Here is a 27,263-nt window from a genome sequence, read left to right as displayed (position 1 = left end):
TTTAGAAATCAACTATGAACATTATTCATTTAGATAAACATACCTGTAAAAGGCACATTGAGATAAAAAAAAAAGATAGTTGGGTGTTATTATTGCGTTAAACAACACAAAAATTATCAAATTTATTCTTTCCAATATGTAACGAGAGTAAAATTTTGCAGGTTTTCTACCTTAGAAAAACATATAATTTTGGTTGTTAAATTTTCATAGTACGATTTAAGGTAAAGTCGACACGCAATCATAAAAAAACGCATAAATTTACTTTAAAATGTGACAAAAATATATGCTCCAATTAATAAGTATTGTCCTTAATTGTACCTCGTCGCTCGCCATTTGTATTAAGATTTATGAAGGTTTATGAAAACAATGTCTCCAGGTGCGCTCAATTTGCCAAATCATACAGGTTGGGCAGGCGAAACTGTACACAAACACTATTTCGTTTTTCGGTATTTTAACTTTTTAATCCAATCTCAAGTTTATGTATTATTGTTTATGTATGTATTATTATGTTTTGCTGACTTTTTCTGCACGTTCTTATATCTTCACCTGACATTTACCTTATCAAACAGTTCGTGGTCACGAACTGCTGTAAGGAGCGAACCGGCTCAATAGTAATCGAAACTCTAAAAAACGGAATTTTGATGCTAAAAGATACATCAAAAGAATCGGATTTTCATGCTGATTTTAAATATATAAGTCTCATCAAATTTAGTCTTTGTCATCAAAAGTTACGAGCCTGAGAAAATTTGCCTTATTTTGGAAAATAGGGGAAAACACCCCCTAAAAGTCATAGAATCTTAACGAAAATCACACCTTCACATTCAGCGTATCAGAGAACCCTTTAGCTAAACTTTTAAGCTCCTATCTACTAGAATGTGGAATTTCGTATTTTTTCCCAGAAGACAGATCACGGATGCGTGTTTATTTGTTGTTTTTTTTTTCTTTTTTTTTTCCAGGGGTCATCGTATCGACCAAGTGGTCCTAGAATGTCGCAAGAGGGTTCATTCTAACGAAAATGAAAAGTTCTAGTGCCCTTTTTAAGTGACCAAAAAAATTGGAGGGCACCTAGGCCCCCTCCCACGCTCATTTCTTTCCGAAAGTCAACGGATCAAAATTTTGAGATAGCCATGTTGTTCCGCATAGTCGAAAACCGTAATAACTATGTCTTTGGGGATGAGTTACTCCCCCACAGTCCCTTGGGGAGGGGCTGCAAGTTACAAACTTTGACCAGTGTTTACATACAGCAATGGTTATTGGGAAGTGTACAGACGTTTTCAGGGGGATTTTTTGGTTTTGGGGGTGAAGTTGAGGGAAGGGGGCTATGTGGGAGGATCTTTCCTTGGAGGAATATGTCATGGGGGAAAAGAAATTCAATGAAAAGGGCGCAGGATTTTCTAGCATTACTATAAAAAAAAACAATGAAAAATAAACATGAAAAAGTTTTTTTCAATTGAAAGTAAGGAGCAGCATTAAAACTTAAAACGAACAGAGATTATTACGCATATGAGGGGTTCTAAAAATATTTTAGCATAAAAATCGTGGTATTTGGGAGGAGATAAATATCCTGCTCTTTATGCTAAAGTATTTTTACTAATTTCAACTATTTATTCTACGACCTTTCTGATTCAGGGGTCATTCTTAAAGAATTGGGACAAAACTTAAGATTTAGTGTAAAGAGCGAGGTATTGACTAGGGGACAAACCCCCTCATATACATAATAAAAATATAAGAGTATAAAAGTTGGTTACGTAAGTTAATTCTTAACTTGCGTATATTTTTCTACTACTAAAAACGTCCGTTAACAATTAAAAGTTCTAGTTGCCTTTTTAAGTAACCGAAAAAATGGAGGGCAACTAGGCCTCCTTTCTAACCCCTTATTTCTCAAAATCGTCTGATCAAAACTAAGAGAAAGCCATTTAGCCAAAAAAGAATTAATATACAAATTTCATTTTAATAATTTATGTGTGGAGAGCAAAAATCAAACATGCATTAATTCAAAAACTTCCAGAAATTAAATAAAAAAAAAAACAAGTTTTTTTTAACTGAAAGTAAGGAGCGACATTAAAACTTAAAACGAAAAGAAATTACTCCGTATATGAAATGGGTTGTCCCCTCCGCAAACCCTCGCTCTTTATGCTAAAGTTTGACTCTTTGCCACAATTCTACTTTGTAAACAATTAAAAACTTTAGCGTAAAGAGCGAGGCGTTGAGAAGGGGACAACCCATTTCATATACGAAGCAATTTCTGTTCGTTTTAAGTTTTAATGTCGCTCCTTACTTTCAGTTAAAAATAACTTGTTTTTTTATTTAATCTAACATAAATCCCCCGTAAAAAAAAAACTCACTCACAGTTCACCATGCGGCTATCGAAGCTAAGCTTAGGAATACGCTAAATGAAAAAGAAACTCGCCCCGAGCGCAGAAATTTTAGGAGCAAAAATTTCAAGAAAATTATCTAGCGGTTATAATCAATTTGTAATTTTTGAATTCATTTTTATTAAAAGAACCGCCACTAAATTGATTAGCCTCTATGAAGCTATCTGCCACTCGCAGAGGCAGGGTGGCCACCCTATTCCTGTATTGCTAGTTTTAGCTATTTATTTCACTAGTGATTTCGGGGGATTCTGCATGAGGAGCAAATGAGAAAAAAACGCATCTATACGCATCACTACTTATCAATTTTTCCAATCTCAAGAGGATCCCTAAAATCCACTACGCTTGCTTCGAGGTATGGTTTATGCCCAGAAAAGCCGAATGGAGACACGGATTTAGTATGCCTAGGTTTACCTCCATTTTTTTTCTCTCTATGCAAGTCAGGCATGTGCGCAGGATTTTATTCCATAGGGAGAGAGGGGACAGAGGGGTTAAACAAATAAATACTGATGGGGAGGGGGTTAAAAAAAGCAGTGTATAAAATTACATCTTAATGATTACAGGAAAACTCGTCCATGTCGTTGAGTTTTGGAGAGGGTATGTGCCTGAATATCGTCCTCCTTCCACCTGTGTGTCTGAGAGTCATATTTTCTAAAGGACCTGTATGGTTTATCGTTTCTGGGCCAGTGACAACTCTGATCATGCTCTTCGGAAAATTAAACTAAAAAAACAACAAGTTTTTCAACTAAAAGTAAGGAGCAACATTAAAACTTAAAACGGACAGAAATTATTACGTATATGAGGGGGGTCGCCCTCTCCTAAATACCTTGCTCTTTAAGCTAAAGCTTTTTAAACTTTTAAAAGAGCTTATTATTCTAATTAAACGGCCTTTGTGATTCAGGAGTCAGTCTTAAATATCAGGAATAAAAAATCGAACTTTAGCGTAAAGATGCGAGGTATTGAGAAGAGGACAACCCCCTCACATACGAAATAATTCATGTTCATTTTAAGCTTTAATTCTACTCCTTACTTGCAGTTGAATAAACTACTCCTTACTTTCATTTGAAGTTAAATAATCTTTGGAAATCTGGCTCCCCCTCCATGAAAAATTTCCTTCCTCCTCCGTGGAAAATTCCCTTCTCCCACGAAAAATTCCTCCCTAGAATGATCTTCCCACGTAACCCCTTCCCCCTCCACCAGAAAAAAACCCTAAAAACGTCTGTATACTTCCCAATAACCAATAATATAGGTAAACAGTGGGCAAAGCTCATAGCTTTCAGCCCTTCCCCTGGGGACTGTGGGGGTCAAGTCATCCTCAAAGACATAATTATTAGATTTTTCGACTATACTGAAAAAATGGCTATTTTGATCGGGCGATTGGGGGGGGGGGAATGAGCGTGGGAGGGGGGCTAGCTACCTTCCAATATTTTTAGTCCCTTAAAAAGGGCAATATAACTTCTGACTTCCAATCAAAAGAGCCCTGTCTCGATCTTATCAGATCACTGGTTTGATCCTATCACCCTGGGAAAAAAAACTACAAAACAAACAAAAATACAAAAATGCACCCGTGGTCTTTCTGCCGACTAAAAAAAAAAAAAAAAAAAAAAAAAAAAAAAAAAAAAAAAAAAAAAAAAAAAAAAAAAAAAAAAAAAAAAAATCCGGTTTTTTTCATGAACCTCAAAAAATCAGGGTTCGCTGATATGCTGAATCCGATAGAGTGGTTTTCATTAAAATCCCTTGATATTTTGGGGATGTTTTCTCCCTTATTCAAAATTGGGCAAATTTTCTCAGGCTCATAACTTTTGATGGGTAAGACTAAATTTGATGAATTTTACATATTTTGAATAAACGTCACAATCCGATTCTTTTGATTTATCAATTGTTATCAAAACTTTGTCTATTAGAGTTTCGGTTACTATTGAGCCGCGTCGCTCTTTACTTACAGCTCGTTACTCCGAACTATTTGATACCTACCTAGCTCAACTTTTTCAAAGCCCTCAAAAGTTCGGGAGCACCTTATATAACGATATTGCAAATGTGTGTTTCAAGTTTCCAAACAAGACAGAATCTGCAACACACAATTTTCCAAGTCCAAAAATTCCTAGCATGTAAGGCCTTTATGCCCCAAATTTCTCACTGCCAGTTTAGCCAAAAGGCACCACAAAGTCTGTCGCAACTGAATAAAAATTATCACTCCAGATGTTCATGATATCACTTACTATGGGATTTTCTATCTGGGAAACATACAGACCAGGGATTTTCAAAAGTAAAAAAGGCAAAAAGTTATTAATGCTAGAGAAAAGGCAGAGTATGGCACACTTCGCAGTTGGAAAAAGGGGCATAATTTAAGCTGCACTAAGCAGAGACGCTTTTGGGTGCACAATTTCGTTAAAAAAAACACATTCTTAAATTTTGCTATAAACTATGGAAGTAATTATTGTAAATGATCAAGCGATTTCAGCTCACTTTAAGATTTAATCAATATCAAAGAAATAATTCAGCTGCTGGCGAAATAATGGAATCTTTCAAAGTAGTTTCTCCGTGTTCCTGAAAACACATAAAAAAAACATATAAGACATATTTGTGCCAAGCTAAAAGTTATTTACACATCACAGTGCGCGCAAAGGGAAGTTTCCCTGTGCGTAAATTGTAACAGAATCAGTTGATACTTGTCCGGGGTTGCCACTCCTAGTGATTCATTACTATTTCTAGTGATTTTTTATATTGCCAAAAAATAAAAAATCACTAAATCAACCAGAAAATCACAAATCTAATGTTTTTTTTTTTCACCGGGTGGAAAACCCTGTACTTGGCATTTTGTCATAGCGCACGCGTAAAGGTGGAGTCATGAAAAAATGTGCAAACTGGTTTCTCCAAAAAAAAATTTAATGGAGAAGAAAGGAATTCTCCATACTGTAGAATATTTATGCTGTGCGAGCTTAGTACATCTTTAAGATCTTTACGTCATTACAGTAGACAGCTTTAAGCATCAAATATTACATCATGCATTAGCCTGAGATACAGATCAGTTTTTTTTATTGCCCGTCATTTAGACACTGGACCGGACAATATGTCGTGTGACTTAGACAAATGAAGGAATTGGACAAGTAGGTTGATAGTGCTGAATTTTTTATGAAATTACAGGGAGGAGTCGTAGAAATATTGATAGTTCTCGAGAGGACTGAGGGCATGGACCCAAAAAGTGTTCTCTGGGTGCTAACAACTCACCGCAGCACCAAAATACCTGAGGCCAACACAGCTACGAACACTCTTCCTTCCACATCTATTCAACACCTCCTTCTGTAAACACTGCCAACAAGTAACAATTTCTCTAAAACCCTTTCTGATGACCCCATCCTACTCCGTTCGGGGACGACCCGCTTTTCATTTCGCCGTAAAAGGTTGGCCAAAAAGCACCATCTTCGGCAATCTGTCATTCTTCGCCGCAGAACGTTTCCTAGCCACCTCAACCTTTCTCTCCTTATAGACCTAGGAAGTGGAATAGAACCACATTTTCGTAAGGCTTACTGTTTGAAATACGGTCAGTCAGACAGGTACGCAATCAATAAAGATTATCCACAATTTAAACTAGACGAAAAAAAAAACACGAAAATCCAGTCTTAATGAGAAAATCAAGAGCGAGATCACCTATCAGAAAAGTACATTTGGGCACAATGGGGAAAGACTGGAATCCAAAGAAACCAATTTCCTGACATTTGGCTCTCGAACAAACAATCAAAGTCGGGAAAAAAATTGCTCAAATAGAATTCGTGTCACGAAAAACAGGACTGTCAATACGATTTCCTGATAAGTAATCACAGAAGACATGATTTATCGTCACTTAGAAACGGATCGTGGAATCGCATCAGCTAATCAAAGTGAACAACTGGCTTTAAGCACAAATTTTCGTTGCAGAAAATGGTTGGCATAAAGAATTCAATGCTCTATTGAAACCGCTTTAAAATATATTTACAGAGAAAGTGATCAAATTCAACCGTTTTCTGAACGATTTTGTTTGGAAAAATACTTTCTTAATTTGCATATTGCCTTGCAGTATTCATCCATATCTGCACAAAAGGGTAGAGGGAAAATTTTTCCTTGTCTGACTGAATACTCTTCCTAAGCTGAATAACCATAAAGATCACACCACCTCCCCATCATATAAATGAAAACTGAACTCATTTATATCGACCCAGAATAGTAACATAAAAATGAAATATTAAACCTATTTGGGGCCATTAGTCCCAGTTCCTAGAAGAAGAAATTTCTGAAGCCCCTATGACTAATGTTATTAACAAAAGTGGATCTAAAGGAAACCAAACACAATACGGTAGAAGTTTCCTTTAGCATGTCTTGACTGTGGAATAATCTAGACTTGAGAGGGCTAAGAGAGCCCTGTAGGTTCCAGACAGCAACAGGTCATCACCAGCCCCTGATTTCTTTTAAAGAAAAGGGTTTTTTGTATCTAAGGTGAATTTCCAACACTCTAAACGCACGTGAGACGAAACTTGAGCTGATAAAAACTTCTAGCTTTCGAGATGAGATGTCTCCGTCGCATCGCTAGTATCAAATACACCGGCCACTTCACAAAAAATGGAAATACGCCACAGGCTCCAGTCGACTGAAACCATTCTCAGTAACATCAAGTGGCAGAAACTGTGCTTGGCTTGGCCGCATCAAGCGAATGGAGCCGAGCCACCTCCCGAAAATCGCACTTGAAGTATCTCTGCATTGCCTCCGTCCACGAGGCAGACCGCGAAAGAGATGGATAGATAACTTCGATGTCGACTACGTCAAATTAGCCCAGTCATCACATATTGCACCTGATAGAATAATGTGCCAAGCCCTTTAAGCAGGAACTAGCAAGAGTAGCCCCAAAATCTACAACGAGGATGGTCGGGACCTAAGTAAGTAGTAAGTTAGTTAACGCACGTGAAACCTGAAAGTTTTTTTCCTGTTGTTAACGGACAAGATGGTCTGCTCCTCTTCTCGTGAAAGTTCCACACGTTTTAGTGTCAATTTATAAATATATAAATAGGCTAGGTATCACCAAATATCCATAAATCAAACACTTACTTTAGCAGTGGTTATTTCACCAGTATAGCTATTTACATTGAACTGCTTCTCTGCTGATTGCGATCGAATAATTTCATATCGAACCTTTCCAGCTGGTCCCTGATCTGGATCGTATGCTTCGACCTAAAATAAACAAACCACGTGAACTCAATATCAGAAAAAAATTCTTAGATCATACTGTCCTTACAGTTAAAAATTAAATGAAAATAGAAATTTATAAGTAGCAATCAATTACTAACGGGGGAAAATTCTCCGTTTTTCTTATATTTTTCGTTAATAAAAAAATAAAAAATCAAAAATAAATAAATAACAGGAAACAACTTCTACGAAGGAATTACTCAAGGAAATGGTTTAAAAGCTGAATGACTACTTTGCAACCACAGGAATAAAAAATTAAAATTCCCCTTTCCCCTACTTCTATGCATCTTCGGCTTTTGTTGCGTTGACACGCTTGAAATCCACATATGCATTAATAAAATAAAAATGAACTTTTCGTTTAAATTTCAGAAGGTAGTTCTTTTCCAGTTTTTCTTCTTTTTTTCTTTTCTTTCCCTTAAACCGCAATTTCTTTGAATCCTGGGCTAATCTGATGCAGGAAAACGCAATCAAATTCATTTCTATCCTATTGACTTCAACATTTATATCCCAAATTTCTCAGACAGTCAATAAACTTCAAAGATATTCCTAGTTCAGGGTCATTTACCGAACTCATAATAGGGGTCATTACGACTTTCCCCTATCTAGGCTTTCTTTTATCGATGGGACGAATAATACCTTATTTATTCCCTTTGGAGGGGATGATATCCACCACCATCAGCCTTTTATGGATCAGGATATTGGACCAGAAGGGGGTGCTTCTAAATGAAGGGGGATAGGCGCAATGCCAATTTGAAGTATAATCAGTTAAGGTTCTTAATACACCAGGTGCATAAAAGATATTGATGTTGCCAAACCTTGTTTCTGAAGAGTTTAGAGGATAGAAAAAGCAATATCTATAGGAAAATCAGGAAATCAGAATTGTTCTTATTGAAATTCCTTATGGTCGTCTAAAGACCATTTAGAGTGCATCTTCGGTCAAATTCCTGTGAATTTTTGTACTCTCTGTCACTTCTCTCTTTCTTCAGCACTTTACAGCCCTTTGGCCTTTTGCATGTTATATTAAATCCATTGGCTGTTTTCAGATACATCAATTAATGCATTTGTTTAATAGATTTCACGAGGAACAATTTTAAACCAATTAATCTTATTCGAACCAGATTTTTCAAGAACCTAACACAAAAAGATATTGCAAAAAATCAGCATTGGTTGTTACTACGTGTATACCAAATCCAGTCATCAATTTTGGAACACAGGTTATTGAATTCCGGAGCGAAAAAAATTATTACTAAATTCATCATTACTAAATTATTACTAAATTTTAAACCAATTAATCTTACTCGAACCAGATTTTTCAAGAACCTAACACAAAAAGATATTGCAAAAAATCAGCATTGGTTGTTACTATGTGTATACCAAATCCAGTCAACAATTTTGGAACACAAGTTATTGAATTCCAGAACGAAAAAATTATTACTAAATTCATCCGTTATTACTAAATTATTACTAAATTTCAAACCAAATCATATTATTCGAACCAGATTTTTCACGAAACTAAAAAAAAATTGCATAAAATCAGTATTGGTTGTTACTAGGTGTAATTACATCTACTTTTATAATAAATTATTACCAAATCCAGTCAACAATTTTGGAACACAAGTTATTGAATTCCAGAACGAAAAAATTATTACTAAATTCATCCGTTATTACTAAATTATTACTAAATTAAAACCAATTAATATTATTCGAACCAGATTTTTCACGAAACTAAAAAAAAATTGCAAAAAATCAGTATTGGTTGTTACTAGGTGTAATTACATCTACTTTTATAATAAATCATTACCAAATCCAGTCAACAATTTTGGAACACAAGTTACTGAATTCCAGAGCGAAAAAATTATTACTAGATTCATCCGTTATTACTAAATTATTACTAAATTAAAACCAATTAATATTATTCGAACCAGATTTTTCACGAAACTAAAAAAAAATTGCAAAGAATAAATATTGGTTGTTACTACGTGTAATTACATCTACTTTTATAATAAATCATTACCAAATCCAGTCAACAATTTTGGAACACAAGTTATTGAATTCCAGAGCGAAAAAATTGTTACTAAATTCATCCGTTATTACTAAATTATTACTAAATTAAAACCAATTAATATTATTCGAACCAGATTTTTCACGAAACTAAAAAAAAAATTGCAAAGAATCAGTATTGGTTGTTACTAGGTGTAATTACATCTACTTTTATAATAAATCATTACCAAATCCAGTGAACAATTTTGGAACACAAGTTATTGAATTCCAGAACGAAAAAATTATTACTAAATTCATCCGTTATTGCTAAATTATTACTAAATTTTAAACCAATTAATCTTATTCGAACCAGATTTTTCACGAACCTAAAAAAAAAATGCAAAAAATCAGTATTGGTTGTTACTACGTGTAATTACATCTACTTTTATAATAAATCATTACCAAATCCAGTCAACAATTTTGGAACACAAGTTATTGAATTCCAGAGCGAAAAAATTATTACTAAATTCATCCGTTATTACTAAATTATTACTAAATTAAAACCAATTAATATTATTCGAACCAGATTTTTCACGAAACTAAAAAAAAATTGCAAAAAATCAGTATTGGTTGTTACTAGGTGTAATTACATCTACTTTTATAATAAATCATTACCAAATCCAGTCAACAATTTTGGAACACAAGTTATTGAATTCCAGAACGAAAAAATTATTACTAAATTCATCCGTTATTGCTAAATTATTACTAAATTTTAAACCAATTAATCTTATTCGAACCAGATTTTTCACGAACCTAAAAAAAAAATGCAAAAAATCAGTATTGGTTTTTACTACGTGTAATTACATCTACTATTATAATAAATCATTACCAAATTCAGTCAACAATTTTGGTACACAAGTTATTGAATTCCAGAACGAAAAAATTATTACTAAATTCATCCGTTATTGCTAAATTATTACTAAATTTTAAACCAATTAATCTTATTCGAACCAGATTTTTCACGAACCTAAAAAAAAAAATGCAAAAAATCAGTATTGGTTGTTACTAGGTGTAATTACATCTACTTTTATAATAAATCATTACCAAATCCAGTCAACAATTTTGGAACACAAGTTATGGAATTCTAGAACGAAAAAATTATTACTAAATTCATCCGTTATTGCTAAATTATTGCTGAATTTTAAACCAATTAATCTTATTCGAACCAGATTTTTCACGAACCTAAAAAAAAAAATGCAAAAAATCAGTATTGGCTGTTACTAGGTGTAATTACATCTACTTTTATAATAAATCACTACCAAATCCAGTCAACAATTTTGGAACACAAGTTACTGAATTCCAGAGCGAAAAAATTATTACTAAATTCATCCGTTATTACTAAATTATTACTAAATTAAAACCAATTAATATTATTCGAACCAGATTTTTCACGAAACTAAAAAAAAATTGCAAAGAATAAATATTGGTTGTTACTACGTGTAATTACATCTACTTTTATAATAAATCATTACCAAATCCAGTCAACAATTTTGGAACACAAGTTATTGAACTCCAGAGCGAAAAAATTATTACTAAATTTTTCCGTTCAATAAATGTAGTGTAATTAGAGATATCAGAGAAAATCTTAGGGAAAAAGTATAGACTAGGTTAATAAAATATAGACTAAGTTAATAAGAAAAGATAAAGTAAAATATCACAAACTGAATGATGTAAAGAGAAATAAAGGCAACTTCAAAGAACAGGCATAAAGGCAAAGAACTGAACAGATGAATTTTATTTCAGGCGGGGAGCCAATAATAAACAAAATTAATTGAAAACTTGAATAAAAACGCTCAGAAATTTTTCCCATACTAAACATTTTGCCCCCCCCCCTCCCATGTTTTTTGTATTTTAAGTGAAAAAAAATTAAAAAAGTAAAAAACTGCGCCTTTAGATTTTGAAAATGCATTTTGCCATAATTAATATAGGTCATACATAAGGTTTCTCAATAAAAAGATTGTTTCATTTTATTACAATCTTATAACAGAGGATATCTTGTGGACTTTCACAATATTATACAGGTATTTTTTTTTCTAAAATTGTGTTGTGCTCCAATCATCATATCGGACTTCTTTAAAAACAGCAACTATTTACCAGATGCGATATTCTCTTTGTTAACTGGTATATGTGATTTTTTCTCATGTTTGTTATAGTATTTTCTAGTATGTGTTAACTGTTTAATCTGATACTTTACTTTTTCTCTTTTTCCGTTGATGTTTCCAGATGTGAAACCAAAATATTCGGACTTTTATTATGTATGTATAATTTTTTTCAACATTTACAGTCTCAATTACGTTTTAATCAATATTATATTTTCATTTAATTTTAATCATAAGTAAAAAGGCAGCATGCCACAAGAAGTTATTTATTGTTTATACATAAATGTCCGCAGGTCGGGGGGTACTAAGTTTTCCCGAATTTTAGGACATCTATAAAGTCATATTAGTAAATAAAAATTGTTTATTTTTCCGTTATTACCCCCCCCCCCCCAAGAGAAAAATTTGCACGCGTGTCTATGTCTCTGTTTATGGGGCTCTAGTGTTTATGGAGTAAATTTAGACCACAGATAAATTGAATACAGATTGGGGGGTTGGGTAGTCCTTCGAAACATACAAAATATGCTTAAACTGTTACGCCATTTGAGTAGTTGAATATAGAGGAGCTAAACCCGGGGACGCCTGAAGGAGATTAAATCAAACTTAATGTGCCAACAAACTCTCTAAGCAAGAGAATCAAGAGATGGGCCTAATATAAGGGAATCAATCATTACTAAAGACAAAATTTTTAACAGGAGACATAGGAGTAGCCAAATCTGTTATTAATCGATCAAAGCTGAGGCTGTTTAGGAGAACAATGGTGAAATAAAATTGTTAGAATACCAGGATAAAAGTATCATGTTCCCTGTCAATACATTTTAAAACGGACAGACCCCTTAATTGACATGTATATGTCTGAAAAAAAAAATCCCACAGATATAAAGGTGATGGTTACTCGGATGCTTCATTATCCGAACGAACAGAAAATCAATCTAATATTTGAAATAAGAATCTAAGAGCGTGTTCCAGGTTCGACAAAAAGCTAATATTAATTAATAAAAATTAAATTTTGTTCCAGGTGAAAGTGGATTAATAGCTGGAACGATCAAAAAATAAATTCGTATTAAATTTTTTCGGTGCTTTAACTTCTGCACAACCATCATCAAATAGGGAAAAATGAACGCAAATAACCAATCTAATGAGAATTGGTAAAAATTAAAGCAACATCACAAATACTTTAATAATCAATTATAATGCATGTTAAAATGCTAGTTAAAACAAACCGTTCAGGCTCGCAGTTAATTCGCATTAAACAGAAAGTAAATACGAATGAAATTACAATTTCAACCAGGAACTCACTCTGAGATTTTGCAGGCTATTAAGAGAGTCAGACAAAACCAAACTAAAAAGTTACGAGCTTTTTGTTTGTTTGCTTTTTGCTGTGAGAAAAAAGAAATTGACTGCAAATGTTCCGACAAGGACTCTGGCCAATCCCTCCTCATTCTATTCTTCTCATAAGATTTTGTTTCAGTTTTTACTTCTTTTTTTTTATTTTGTGTTTTCTCCGATCCATTATTCGACCAGTGGTAGTTCGCGTCTCTCATGCGATCGGGGGAAATTCATGATTGCCCCCCCCCCCGCATGTGTCTCCCGCAAAATTTCCAGGCCGAATTTTAACAAAATTTTCATTTATTAGCAAAATAATATTCAATTTATTAATTAATTAATAGTTTATTGTTTTATTATTTATTAATTTGTTTCGGTAATAATTTTATTTTTATTATTATTTTGCTTTAATTATTTTAATTGTAATTATTTCATTATTTTTAATTTATTTTTTATTAATGAATAATTTATAAATTATTTTCATTTATTAACTGCATCCTCTATATCATTTCAATAAAAAAAAAATTCAAAAATTACAAAATGTTTATAATTGAGATTATTTATTTGAAATTTTACACCCCTAAAGTTTCCACGCCCGGGGCAAGTGCTCCCTCTATCCCACCCCTGTATTCGACCTGGCTTAGTAGCTCTAATTTTTCATGCAAATACCTTTGTTCTATGATATTAGGCTTAATTTCTCCAATTTTGGGAATTGCAAGAAGCTTACGAAAAGTTCTGAGTGATGCATTCCAAAATACATTTAATTACGATATAGCCTACTCTGAACTCATTAGAAGTTTGAAGGACAATATAAGCTATATATGTAACCCATGTGGCATTTGAAGCAAAAAGTTAGATTTGATACAAACTAATGAGAAAAAATGAGGAATGTCGGACAAGAGGACAAGCCAGTCCCTATATTCGAGAGGAGTCTCAACCGAACTACCCCCTTTTCTATCAGGAACAGCCTTAATTAAGTAAAACTATATTTTTACATTATGCAGGGAAGATTCGATGACCAATAAAATGCCGTTTTCAAGATAAAAATAACGTTTCACATATTTTGGTCACAATTAATAAAATAAAAAGGCATACCAAATACAGTATTTTTCCAACAAAATTCTGAAAAGTTACGCAAAATAGCAGTAATTTACTCAACAACAGAACCTCACAGTTTCAATTCACACTATCTTAAAAATTTGAATTTCAGATTTCCTAATGCTCCTATAAAACCTAATGGATTCAAAAATCAGACCCTAAAACGGCTTAAGGAAGTTATTTAGTTTGAGTCAAATAGGACTATAAAATGGTTCTTAAAGTCGGATGAAAGTCGTGGCAAAGATATTTGATTTACACCGATGAAAGCTTTCCCTTATTACTTTTCATTGAAACTAAATGAGGGCCCAGAAAAATATTTTACAATATTGAATATTATTCCTCTTTCACTTTCAGGTAAGAGAATAGGAAATTCTGTTGGAAGCACGGGGAGGGCAAAATATCTGAATGCTCAAAATAAGGCAAATTACAGGAAATTACAAGGAAAATTGAAAAAATTATGAAATTTAAGAATTGAAAGAATAAAAGAGAGGATCTAAAGTTTTTTGCTTAATTATAAATCTTGGTAATATGTTTCACCTTTGGCAGAATTAAGGAGTCTATGAATAGGAATTAAATTAAAACAGACTATTAAACAAATTTGCCTCACCGAGAGGAGTTCCATTTAGAAAGGGATAAATCATCCTAAAAATGAACATTTTAAACGAAAATTTTCAGATAAGTGTTACAATTGGCTATAATTAATCTTTTGAAAAAATAATCTACTCTTCCTTCTTCAAACTATTTTTCAAAAAAAATAAATATTTCGGAAAAAATATTTTTTTTCGAAATTTTTGGGGAAAATATTATTAAAAATTTTTGGATAAGTGTGACTATTAGCTACAATAAGACCTTTGAAAAAAAATTCGACTCTTCCTTCTTCAAGCTATTTTTCAAGTCAAAAAATATTTTGGAAAAAAAAAAATTTCGAAAAAAAAATTATGTGTCATAAAGTCTTGGTAATTTTTGTTGTCTCTGATAGATGCAAGAAAGAGTCTATGGTTAGGGGTTAAATTAAAACGGACAGCCCATTAAGCAAATTCACCTCGTGGAGAGGAGTTCCGTATATAAAGGGGTAAGTCAAGAATGGACATATAAAATTCAACTTTTCGGATATGTGTCACGATTAACTATAATTAAACCTTCAAAAAAAAAATCTATTTTTCCTTCTTCAGACTATTTTTCAGGTAAAAATAAGTATTTCGGAAAAATAATCTCTTACTTCATCACTAAAACAAAAAGCAACGCTAAATTAACTACACTAGTTTTGCTTACTTAGTATTAAGGAGGAAAGGGAGAATTAATCGTATTATTCAGATGCACCTAATCTCACAAGATACTGATTGAATAAAAGACCCTTTATAAAAAGATTACTATACACTATCGGTCAAAGAATAGCAGGATTATCCTCTGAATGTATTGCAGTCCTTTGAATAGAATACATTCCGGTGGGATAAAAAAAAACCTTTTCATCAACAGGCGTATATTTTACCCTTGTTTGCAAACATGTGAAAGGGGCACTTTTTATATCTCTTTTTTAAATACCCTATCCAGGGAACATGTTGCAATAGACTCTTGTTTGATGGTATATTACTTCAATTTGTCCCATTTCTTCCTTTCTTTATATTGGGGGAGGGAGTCGGCTGATTTTATTTCTCGTACTTCAAAAAGTACGTTTTCTATGTACAAAAGTACATATCCCAAAATCCAGAGTTTTGGTAATTTAAAAAGCGGTCCAAAAATGGTACTGGAACTTTCCTCCTGCACCTCTCTATGTAGGAATAGTTCTACTTGATAGTTGGGTAATTATCTGCATCCAGTAATTTTTCATAAGGCCGTAAGCATTTTGAAAATCATATATATATATATATATATATATATATATATATATATATATATATATATATATATATATATATATATATATATATATATATATATATATATATATATATATATATATATATATATATATATATATATATCAGTATAAAGTAAATGTAATGTTTTATTTATGTATTTTTCCGAGTACTAAGTGTCCTTTTCAATGACCTTTTTTCTAAGTATTAAGTGCTAATATTAGGTTAATGCAGTGTTTCTTTTAAGCGTTTTATGATGATCGCTGATCAAAGTTTATGTTATTAGTGCCTTTCGTTTATGTTATTGTGCTGTGTTCATGGCTGTATGTTTGGCTTTAAAATACACTTATCTATCTATCAAATTATACCATTTTGACTAATACTTCAATAAAAATTAGGAAAGACGCATCCAATGGGACAATCAGCGGTGTCAACCAGGGGGGAGAGGGTATGGTCCCCCAGGTTTTTGCCCCACTGTATTTTTAAAAATATATTTTTGGGGGAGGGATATTTTCACTGAAAAACGTCTCTTTGTACGCTGATTGAACAAATTGAAAAAACGACTAATTTGTCTCCCAGATTATCCCTCCTCCCAAACAAATTCGTGGATTGACGACACTACGGACAATTACGCAGGAAAGGACCATCAGTCCTCTGTCACTTGACATTTTTTTACGATTTTGTCAACAATTTCTTAAAATTTACGCCTGGTTTACCAGGGAGCCGGCGTTTTCCCAGTGGAAAATTTCCCCGGGTCCCCACCCCCATGAAAAATTCTGCCACACGCAAAATTGAGCGGCCACAGAGAAAGTTCAAAATAGGTACCTCAGAATGTCGGTATAATGTCCTAAGGGGTAACAGAAGGACCAAATACTGGGGCTGGTTGGTCTCCAATCACTTTCAACTTATAAAAAGGACTATAATCCTCAATTTCCGATCGAAAGAGCATTTTCCGAAGTTTCTACGACCATGAAGCGGAGGTGAGGATGAGAAGGGGGCAGCCCTCCTCCTATACGGAATAAATTCAGCCAATTTCGGGGTTTAATGTTACTATTTACTTTCATAATATCAGTGTAGACCAGAGACATTCCCAGAACCCAAGAGGAATTAAATATTCCTCTTAGGCACACTTCCACTCAGCCACATCTCCAAACACCATGCGTGGCACACATCCATCATGCGTGCCACGCACCATATGGTGTCCGTCATTTTTGAAAGTAGGATACCCCTCGAAAACAAGTATTTGGACGCCATTGTTGGAAATAATCCACACAGTAATGAATCTAACAATAAACAGCAAATAGCACACAAAGAAAAGGACACAATTAAAAGAAGTGATATTAAACTAATCGTAAAGAATAAGATGTATATCAAATCAATACGATTGGAACTGGCAATAAAAGTGCTTCTTAATTAAAGCCAAGAGTTGATAAGTATGTTATGGATAGAGACATTGTCCATTGCAGAAATGTAGGAAAGAACAGTTTAATTCGCATCGATCTGCCTGAACAAAAATCCTGAAAAAAAAAAAAATCTCACCTGAAAAAAAGTCCTGTTGGTACCCCAGTAAGTGTTGGAAAATACAAAGAAATAAACACACACCAAGTTTAAAGTTATGGGTGTTTAAAATTTTGTACTCGCCATTGCCTCTGTAACACAAGTGTTACATTAAAGTCAACGAAGAAAACGGACTATTGAGAAACCTATATTCGCATTCCAGGAAAACCATGGACCAGTTTCAAACCAAGAGATAGCTTAAAGATAACGGAATCGATTTTATAATATTAAGCTAAGGTAAAATTTATACTAGCTCATTGTTTTCGTGACTTACTGAAATTTGGTCACTCGTGAAAAGTCGGATTTTTAGAAGAAATAATTACGGAGAAAATATTTAGTAAGCATTAATGTGAATTGAAGGGTCAGATAAGGATGCAAAAACAAAAAAATTAATGCATGGAAACTAAGCAGGTTCAGTCATGAGGAGGGGCGGGGTCTTGCCCAAGGGAGGGGTCACGAGCCTTCAAATCCTTAATTTTCTTGAGGTTCTGGGTACTTCTAATTCAAATTATCAAATAAATTTAGTTTTCATTAATGCTCCCATCCCCCAAAAATATTTATATTATTCACCCCCACCTCCTCAAAAATCTTGGTACGTACCTAGCGGGGAGATGGGGTCAGTGGCTTAATGACCGAAGTTTTTTGTGTTTGACTCTTAGAATACATTCCTATTGACCAATTACATTTTACTAACTAATTTTCTGTTGAAAATTACTTTAATCTTCCGAATCTACCAATAGTCCAACACAAGAGCAAAACCTACTCAAGAACCTAAATAACACATCTTGATTTTTGGATGTAAAGCTAGGGGGTGAGCTCACTCATTTTCCATTCCTAACATGTGATTTTAAAGATCATATGTTCAATAGATGGTGCTATATTACTTGAAAGAAAGATTTTTTTTTCTAGAAATTGGTTTTCTATTCTTCTGTAACAGTAACTGCATAACTCTTTTGACATATCAATATCACAGCGAATACACATAGTTAAGTTATAAATTTCAGTAGTTTATTCTGAAGTTCCAGAAAGCCGTTAAGCTTACTTTCAACCTCAGTACTTGTCTTAGATTCTTTAGACTACGTTCGATTATTCAAGTGATTTCCCCAAGTAAAATGCTTCGATTAGCATAAGGCAAAGAAATCTTAATAGGAGAGTGTTCCTGACACGATACTAAGGACGCATTTAATATTTGTATACTGCTACTACAAAGCATAATCACTCATTCGCCCATTAGAAGATCAAAGGAGCTTCAAACGCGATCTTATTTGTGGATCATGGATATGATTTTACATTGCGTAAAATTTTGGTACACCCTTGAAATTTTGATTCTTTTAATAACTAAACAGGTGGGTAAGGTTTTAGTGGTGAGGCGGCTAAGGTCCCCAAAATGCGAAAAGTCATAAACCCGTGTGGAATCTATCATCACGTAATCCTTAAAGGATATTTCGTCTTCAGAGCCTCTTACTCTTCCCAAGCATGCACAAGGGATTTTACTTCGGGAGGGATAACTTTGAAAAGAAGATAATGAATGAAAAAATCTGCATACGTCGGGTAGGAGCAGAGACCCAAAATACACAACCCTCCAAAAACAATAGGGTTCTTTCCAAAATGGAATCCAGCCTATATCCCTGCAACTCATCTTAAATGCAAATTCAGTTTCATTTCCCTTGTATGCTATCAACCAATTGATAATAAGCCTTTGATGATGGGAAATTCAAAGCGAATCTTTGCAAGTAACAATCCCAATAAATATTCCAATTCCAAACCAAAGTGGCTTAACTTAGTTAATTCCATGGCATAAAAAGAAAGAGAAGTAAAGTAGGCCTACTTATGCAAGATTTTCGAGAGGAGGTGGGGGTACATTTGAAACAAAAATACTACCTTAGTAACAAAAGTTCCCGCGTTTTCTCCTTCCGGTATAGAAGTTTCGTTACACTTGATGAAGGTCGGTCGGGTGTTTATAGCCGCCGCAGTCGGATTCGGTGTCACTCCTCGGGATGGCTAAAGAAGAGAAGGATATTATTGGTTAAACTATACAAATACTCCCCATTTTATGTAGCAACGTGTACAGAAACGGGCTAAACTCAATTCTTAACTTACCGTTTTCGTAAATGTAGCCCAGAGAAGTCAAAACTAATTCTCGATAACAAGAAATAAAGACACACAATAGTTTACAATGTAAACTATTGCCCCTCAAATTTTCAGCCCACTTTAAGGTCAAATTTTCAGCGACATCACAGAAAAATATCTCCTATCATGAATTGTTGAAGGACTTACGATTCCTGAATATCATAAACTAATCCTCAGGAAGAACAAAATATACAATCTTCTTTTTTATATTTGTCCGCGTAAAAGACATAGGACATACTCGGAACGCCATCAGCCCTTTACCTGCCGTCGTTAGGTTAAAATATATATTAAACTTATTTGATTTATTTATTGTTTCTTTGTTTGCGTTTTTATTCTAACGCCTTCACTTTCACTTTTTCTTTTGCATTTACTTGTTCTTTCTGTCTGTTTGTTTGCTTTTCAGTTTTTTTCGTTCTTCTTTGTTTTGTTTTGTTTCGAAGCTAATTAACTGATTGTAATAAATAATTGACTATTGAAACATTCATTTGAAAGAATGAGCAGGTAGATTTGGCAGAATAGCCATCGGTACTTGTCTGTTATTGGAAAATACCCAAGAAGTGAAGTAGGGTTAATCCTAATTAAATATAACAAAACATGATGGTAAAATAATTTAGAAACAAAATCATGGAAACCTAACCTAATCAAACCTAACCCCATCCCCCTCCCCTAGGGTTTAAATATATACCCCAAATTATACAAATCCATTGAATTCTGTCTAAGTTCAATGCAATGTATCATCCGTCACGGTACTTATCGGTTATATAATAGACACTATACAATTTCGATCGCGAATGATGCAAGCATGACACACGAAACTTGTCCAACAACTTTTTTATACCACACAATTAGCTTCGGTTTGGTTGCAAAATAAATTGTACCTATATTTTATTAATGTATTTAGTTGTATTTTGTTTTGGTTTATATAAGCAAATTTGGGCTATATATTTGCATATTAAGGGTGGGGGTGGGGGTAAAGTATAGCATATATTAAATACAACAATGGTTAGTTTACGCATTTAATATATGCTATGCTTTACTCCCACCCCCCACCCTAATGTGCAAATATATAGCCTTAACTTGTTTCTAAACTATTATATATTCATCATATTTTGTTTCTTTTTATTAGCATAAATCGAACTTCACTTCCCGAGTGTCTATTATATAACCGATAAGTACCTCTGTCACCCGTTTTTGTAGCAATGAAACCAGTTTTTCTGAGATGTAACCTAAGCGAATTACCGACAAGTACCTAACCAACTCAGGGAGACCCTTCCGAAAGAGAGTGCAACACCAAATAAAGGTGTTTCTCAAGTGTACAGAATTAGAACGCCCCATCTAGAGGTAATCGGAGCATCCTTTTTTGTGTAATCGGATTGACAAATTGTTGCTAAAGAAGAAAAGGCTTCCCAGAACGAATTTCTTATTGAAGGTTGGTGAAAAAAAAATACTGACCGGATTTGAAACAGATTCACGACTTGCTCTGACTACACGAAGAAGCAAGTGCCTATGAAAGAGTGGCCGAATAATAGCGGTGTACGGCATTCCTCGTCCATCTGGAACTGTATCCCTGAGTGGGTTATTCTTTCGAAGTCATTTGTCGGCTCCGCCAAGATAAAGCTCAACAAATGCTCAAAACCTAATGAGAGAGCTGGATGCAGCGCTTGTGGCTACAAAATATGATATACAATGCCATTTTTATTCAATTAGTTATTTTTACCAATTAGTGTAAAATTCTGATGTTATGGAGACAACTAACTTGTTTAAGGTATTTTTGGCATCGTTCTGATTGATGTACTTTAACTAGAAGAGATAGTCGATGTGCTTGAAGAAGCTGTAATTGAATAATGAGAGGTCTGGCACGTAAGGGGTTATGCAGAACAGGCCAATTCCGTTCAACTCCCGCAACAACGGTTATGCGGCATGACACCATGCGTGGTCGACCAATATGTTTTATGTTAACCAGTACTACCAGATGAATTGACTGCAGTATAGGGCATACTTGCCTTCAGATGTGAGTACTGTTTTGAAAAGAATAGTGTTTTGGGTTCGGAAAGCTATGTTGGGTCGAAAAACTATGAACGACTGAATCATCGTTACGAATTACTTTGGATTAAACTTTGGATTCAGAAAAAACAAGTATAGAAGGCGCTTTTCTTGATTTTTTTTTCTTCAGTTCGCGGGGCAGCCACTTATTGATTATTAATACGGATAAAATAGGGTCCAACCATACTGCTTTAATGATTGCGACAAATATCAATGTGACGAAATGGATCATTTTTGCCGAAATTAAAGACATTAGTAGCTCAAGGAGTTTAGGGACCTTGGAGGACTCTTAATCTGCTGGCTACAATAATTATTTTTCCTTTATGTCCTAAAGGCCGCACTTGTGACTAACTTGACTTATGGTTGGTATACATAATGACCTATTACCTGATCTATTACAACACGGTGCCACCATTAGATCACTGTATTGCCCCTAGGAAGACAGGGTGAAAAACGAGAAACGTACATTTTAGGCATTAATTTCCAGCTTTTCCGTGAGGAAAAGATCTTTCCCAGAAGGTATCAGGAGGAAGGGAGGGAGGTCCTTTACACCAATCTTGGGCGGATTATCTCTAATCACCTTTGTGCATATTTGCCCACTCGTAATGTCACAATGGGGAGAAGAGTGGAGCGATTCTCTCAATATTGGTCAAAAGTACCATTCCCCCTCGCTGAAATCGATAAAATTACTAAAATAAATTTTGTTCGTGTTTTTTGGCCCCAAATAAAAAAAATACACATAGTTATATGTCAGTTATTGGAAACACACCCAAAAAGTGAAGTTAGGTTAATCTTAATGAAGAAAAAAAACATAATGATAAAATAATACTTCAGAAACAAAATTATGTAAACTTAACCTAACCCAACCTAATGTAGCCTAACCCCCATCCCCACCCCTGATGCGCAAATATATAGCCCAAATTGTACCCGTCCAATCCATTCTGTCTAAGTCCAACGCATTGTATCATCCATCACTCGCTTCTGAGATTTAACCTAAGCGTAATTCTTGAATGTGTTTCCAATAACCGACAGTACCTACACATAGATGTCTCCCTCCTCCACTTGCCTTATAAAGGTTAGGCTTGCGTTCTCCTGTCCCAACTAACGAAAGAAAAAAAAATTATGCTCACTGGATGCTCACCGTTAAGCAAAGGAGCAATGTTAAAGGGACATATGGACTTTTTTCCCTTCAAGCAGACGGGTTTAATGTAACTTTTCAGGTGGGCGTCACTTCATAGTTCTCGCAGAGGAGGAAAAAGAAAACTTTTGGCATTAGAATCTCTCCCATGCGTCATTGGTATTCGGATTTCTTCTTACACCACACAGGCAAAAAAACAAACTTGAAAGCTTGTACTCTTTTTGTTCAATCAAAATTTCAATAGCCGAATACAGATTATCGTCTAGTTTCAACCGCCGTTGCAAACATTCCAAAGTAACTTTTTGTTATTTTTTTCACTTAGAAGTTGATATCGAAGCCTACACAGCAATCCAATGCGAAAAATTGATAGTTCTAGAAACGTACATATTTCAAACAAGATTAGTAAGGGTACTTATGGGTTATATAATACACAATTACACAGTCGAGGGCTTGTATCGCGAACATGAGACAATACTCGGTTTTCACGGTGTTTATACCAAACAATTAGCTTCGGCGAGAAATTACATTTTAGCTATATTTTAATTAAATATTTAGTTGGTATTTGGTTTGGTTAGGCAAGGTTAGAAATATAATACGCTTTGAGCGGCCCCCCTTCCATCATTCTTTATTGCAGTTTTCATAATTTTGTTACTAAAGTATTGTATTATCATCATATTTTGTTCTATTTCATTAGCATTCACCAAACTTCAGTTCTCGAGTCCGTATTATATAACACGTAGGTACCTTAATAAGTAATGATTTGATAGCTTAGGAAATGTAACAATTCCGGATAAAGGCTTTTCTATGTATATTATTTGATCTTCAATATTTTTACATATATTGTCTGTTTATTCATGAAGCAGTGAGATAACAGCCAAGCTCTAACTGAAAGATAGGGGGAGATGAATGGAGACGTAGCCCTTCCCCCTCACTCATAAGATACATTACGTTTGTTTTAAATTTTATCTCTTTACTCTTATTCAAGAATACTTACTTTATTGTTTATTTAATTTGTATTCAATTTAAAAATTATATTCAGGATTACCCTGAATTTGAGGGAGGGGGCTACCACCGCCTCAACCTCCTGCTCTTCATGCTAAAGAACAATTTCGTATAACAAAGCTTCAAGAATGAAAAGGCAGATTTAGGTTTTGTGCTATGCCTAACAAAATTGGACCCTTCTAAATATGCTAGAGGCTGCTTCTTCCTTAAACATACTCTTTACGCAAGAGTTCAACTTTTTTACTACAATATTTTGATTTCTCAAAACTTAGGTTTTCCGTTTCCGTAAGATAAAAGGGAAGTTGACGTCCTTAAAGACGCATGTTTCATGCTTTGCAGACTCGGACGAAATTTCATTATTTTGCAGTTTTTACTTAAATCGAGGCTCATTCTAACTTGAATTATTACTACTCGAACTACAAATGCAGTTTACAGCTAGAGCAGTCTTAATACCTGCTGAAATTCTATAAGCATCTATAAGCATCAGCGACAATTCTATAATAAATTCTATAAATCTATAAGTCTATATATAAATTCTATAAGTCTATAAGCATCAGCGACAATGGTCGCCGATTCTATTTGGTCCTATTTCTTTCAGTGAACATGGTGTTCGTCAGTGAATATTAAGGCTTTTTCATTTACAAAGCTCATTTTTCGCCAGACAATTCCTAATTCTATATTTGTCCAGTAAATGGGCTAATAAATGAACATTTTTATTTATCTGAATGACTGGATAACCACTAGTACTAGACACATTCAGTACCCGAAGATGAAAATACCTAGGACATGTAGTAATGATAAAACATTCACCCATCCTCCAATGGCAAGCAACTGGAAGGGGAAGAAGGGACAACCTAACAATACACTCCAATTAACATGCCACAGGGACCTACTAAGCGCTAGCATGTCCATAGAGTCCGACAAGAAGGACGTAATTGCATCAATCCACTTGAGGGACTGGCATCTCTTCATTGATATCATGGGTGCCCCTGGGGGCACAGGAGGGCCTTTTGGCACAATTCGGACCAAAATTATTATTTTTGCAGAAATTTGCACTTTGTCGTCGTAGGTTAGGTTAGCTTTATTAATCCAAAATTCCGTTTGAATGAGCCCTCTCTCGATACTCTACGACTATTCGTTCGATACGACCACACCTGTTAAAAAGAAAGTATCTATGACCGCCCTAATGTGAAAATGCGAAATTTCATATCTTCTAAAATAGTGCGTCAAAACCGCATTTCGAAGCTCTCAGACATGTTCAGTTTCATTAAGTAGTTTTCATCAAGACAACTCTTTTAAGGGCAATGCCCCCCTTTTCTAAAAATTATGCAAATCGTCTTGACTAATAAATTCTTACAGTTATAACTAAACTTAATGAATTTTATGTATTTGGAGTCAACAGGCCATGATTTAAAAAACAGCTTTTCCCAAAAAAAAAAACATCTTGTACCCTCTCACCCTGGCTGGGACGCAGGTCCATATTCCGATCGCACTGGCACCCATGGATTGATGGCCACAGAATACAAAATATTTATCATTTGTGACCAAAATCAATAATTGATCAATAATTTAACAGTTGACCAAATTGACGAGTTTATTCTAAAAGAAGGAAAAAGAAAAAAATGAGAGCGCCAGAGAAATCTTGGGGAGGGGGAGACAAAAAATCTTGGAGGGCAGTCCCCTTGGACACGGGCGAATCTCAAGCATTTTATTGCGGGGCAGGAGGGGTTCGTATCCGGAGAGCCAAGAGGCTAGGGCTGCATAATATTGGTTTTCAAATTATTGGTGGACAACTGCCCCCTAGCCCCCCAAACGACGACCCTGCCCTTGGATCCACTCCTATTGCATCACCATAGGCAACGTTGCTTTTCCCAATCATTTATTTGTTATCCCCTTAAATTTACACTGTTTCTTCTTTTCCAGCAATATTATAGCATGTAGAACTTCATTGTGGTATTATTACGGCTATAAAATTTTATGGGCTATCAATGAGAATAAGTACCAATGAAAAGATAGAAAAATGTGACAAAAATGTGACAGTGATAAAGAATGAAGCATTATAATACAACCCTTTGTCACGCATTATTGACAAGCAAAAATAGACTATTATACCTGTGAGAAAAAGCCCCATTGCAAGAGTTACACTTAAAATAAGAATAGGCCTACACAAAAATTAAGGAGTTTTGTAAGCAATATACGCTTATTCTTTCAAAAAAATAACAGAGAAAAAAATAGATTGAAAATATTTTTGATTAATATCTTCCCAAAAATTAACACTTTTCTAACCAGGACAAACGGAGTATGAAATACGTCATTGTGCACACGCGTACGTACGTGGGTGGTGGGGGGGTCTTTGAGCAAGTGCCTCGTCCCTAAAACCTCAGAACCACTTCTATTTTTTCATAGTTTCTTATACTTTCTATACAGTTAGCCAATTTTTGGTGTATCTCCCCCCCATAAAATTCCTATTGATAGTGTCTGACACTATACCTGTATAGAAGATCAGGAGTCCCTATTCGGAAATCTGCCTGAAGAGAACATTCACCACCCGAAATAAATTTTGGGAAAACCAACGTTAAATTGCTAAAATATTGGTTAAAATATTGGCTAAAGGAAAGGGAGGGGGTACAAATATCGCGTCACTCACCTATTCATTGTTTTGATCTTTCACGAATTTGTCCCCCACCCTCTAAATAAATTACTCTACATGCGTCTAAGCTTACGTTTCGACAGCAGGGTCTTAAATTTAAATTCTCCTATGGAAAGATTTTTTAATCCTTCCCTAATGACTTTGTGTATAACTGGGATTCAACGACAGTAAGTACATGACAAATAAGATTAGTTTTGTACAAAAAGCTAATGACACCATGTAATTAAACTGTGCCTATAGCAACTTAATTAAAAATTCTCTTAACATTGATCCTAATTTACATAGAAATATGTTCATTGATCCTCATTAGAGGCAAGATTATGTCTATAGCCACTTATCTAATCACATTCGTGTCTGTGTTTTTTGACATGGTGTACACAAGTCAGCCCGAAAAAAAATAACAAAGATTAATAACAGAGGAAGAGTCATTGAATGAATGTCCCAGTCGTTTAATTTCTTTTTTGTAGGTGAATGGCGATCTCTAACTTGTAATTTGGTTCTTTGTGTCTTATTCAGCATAAACCTTCGTGTACGGGATTTTACAGGGTATATTCAGATATCAAACAGTTCGTGGTAACGAACTGTAATAAGGAGCGACCCGGCTCAATAGTAACCGAAATTCAAAAAATAGAATTTTGACACCAATAGTTAACGAGAATCACACCATCAGATTCAGTAACAGAGAACCTTATTGTAGAAGTTTCAAGCCCCTATCTACAGAAATGTGGAATTTCGCATTTT

At 34.4% G+C, this 27,263-nt stretch overlaps 1 protein-coding gene across 1 annotated transcript in view; it reads right to left on the bottom strand.

Annotated features, from left to right (window-relative positions):
* The window catches only part of LOC136025251 (DE-cadherin-like), a 188,810-nt gene that overhangs the window by 97,366 nt on the left and 64,181 nt on the right, over positions 1 to 27,263 (bottom strand). The window contains 2 exon segments of the mRNA XM_065701095.1: positions 7,449 to 7,571; positions 19,441 to 19,560. Coding sequence (XP_065557167.1) covers positions 7,449 to 7,571; positions 19,441 to 19,560 — 243 coding nt within the window.

Source organism: Artemia franciscana, chromosome 3 (assembly GCF_032884065.1).
Source record: "Artemia franciscana chromosome 3, ASM3288406v1, whole genome shotgun sequence".
Classification (NCBI taxonomy): domain Eukaryota; kingdom Metazoa; phylum Arthropoda; class Branchiopoda; order Anostraca; family Artemiidae; genus Artemia; species Artemia franciscana.
Note: the sequence above shows the minus strand (reverse complement) of the source record. Positions and strands in the feature narration are given on the sequence as shown.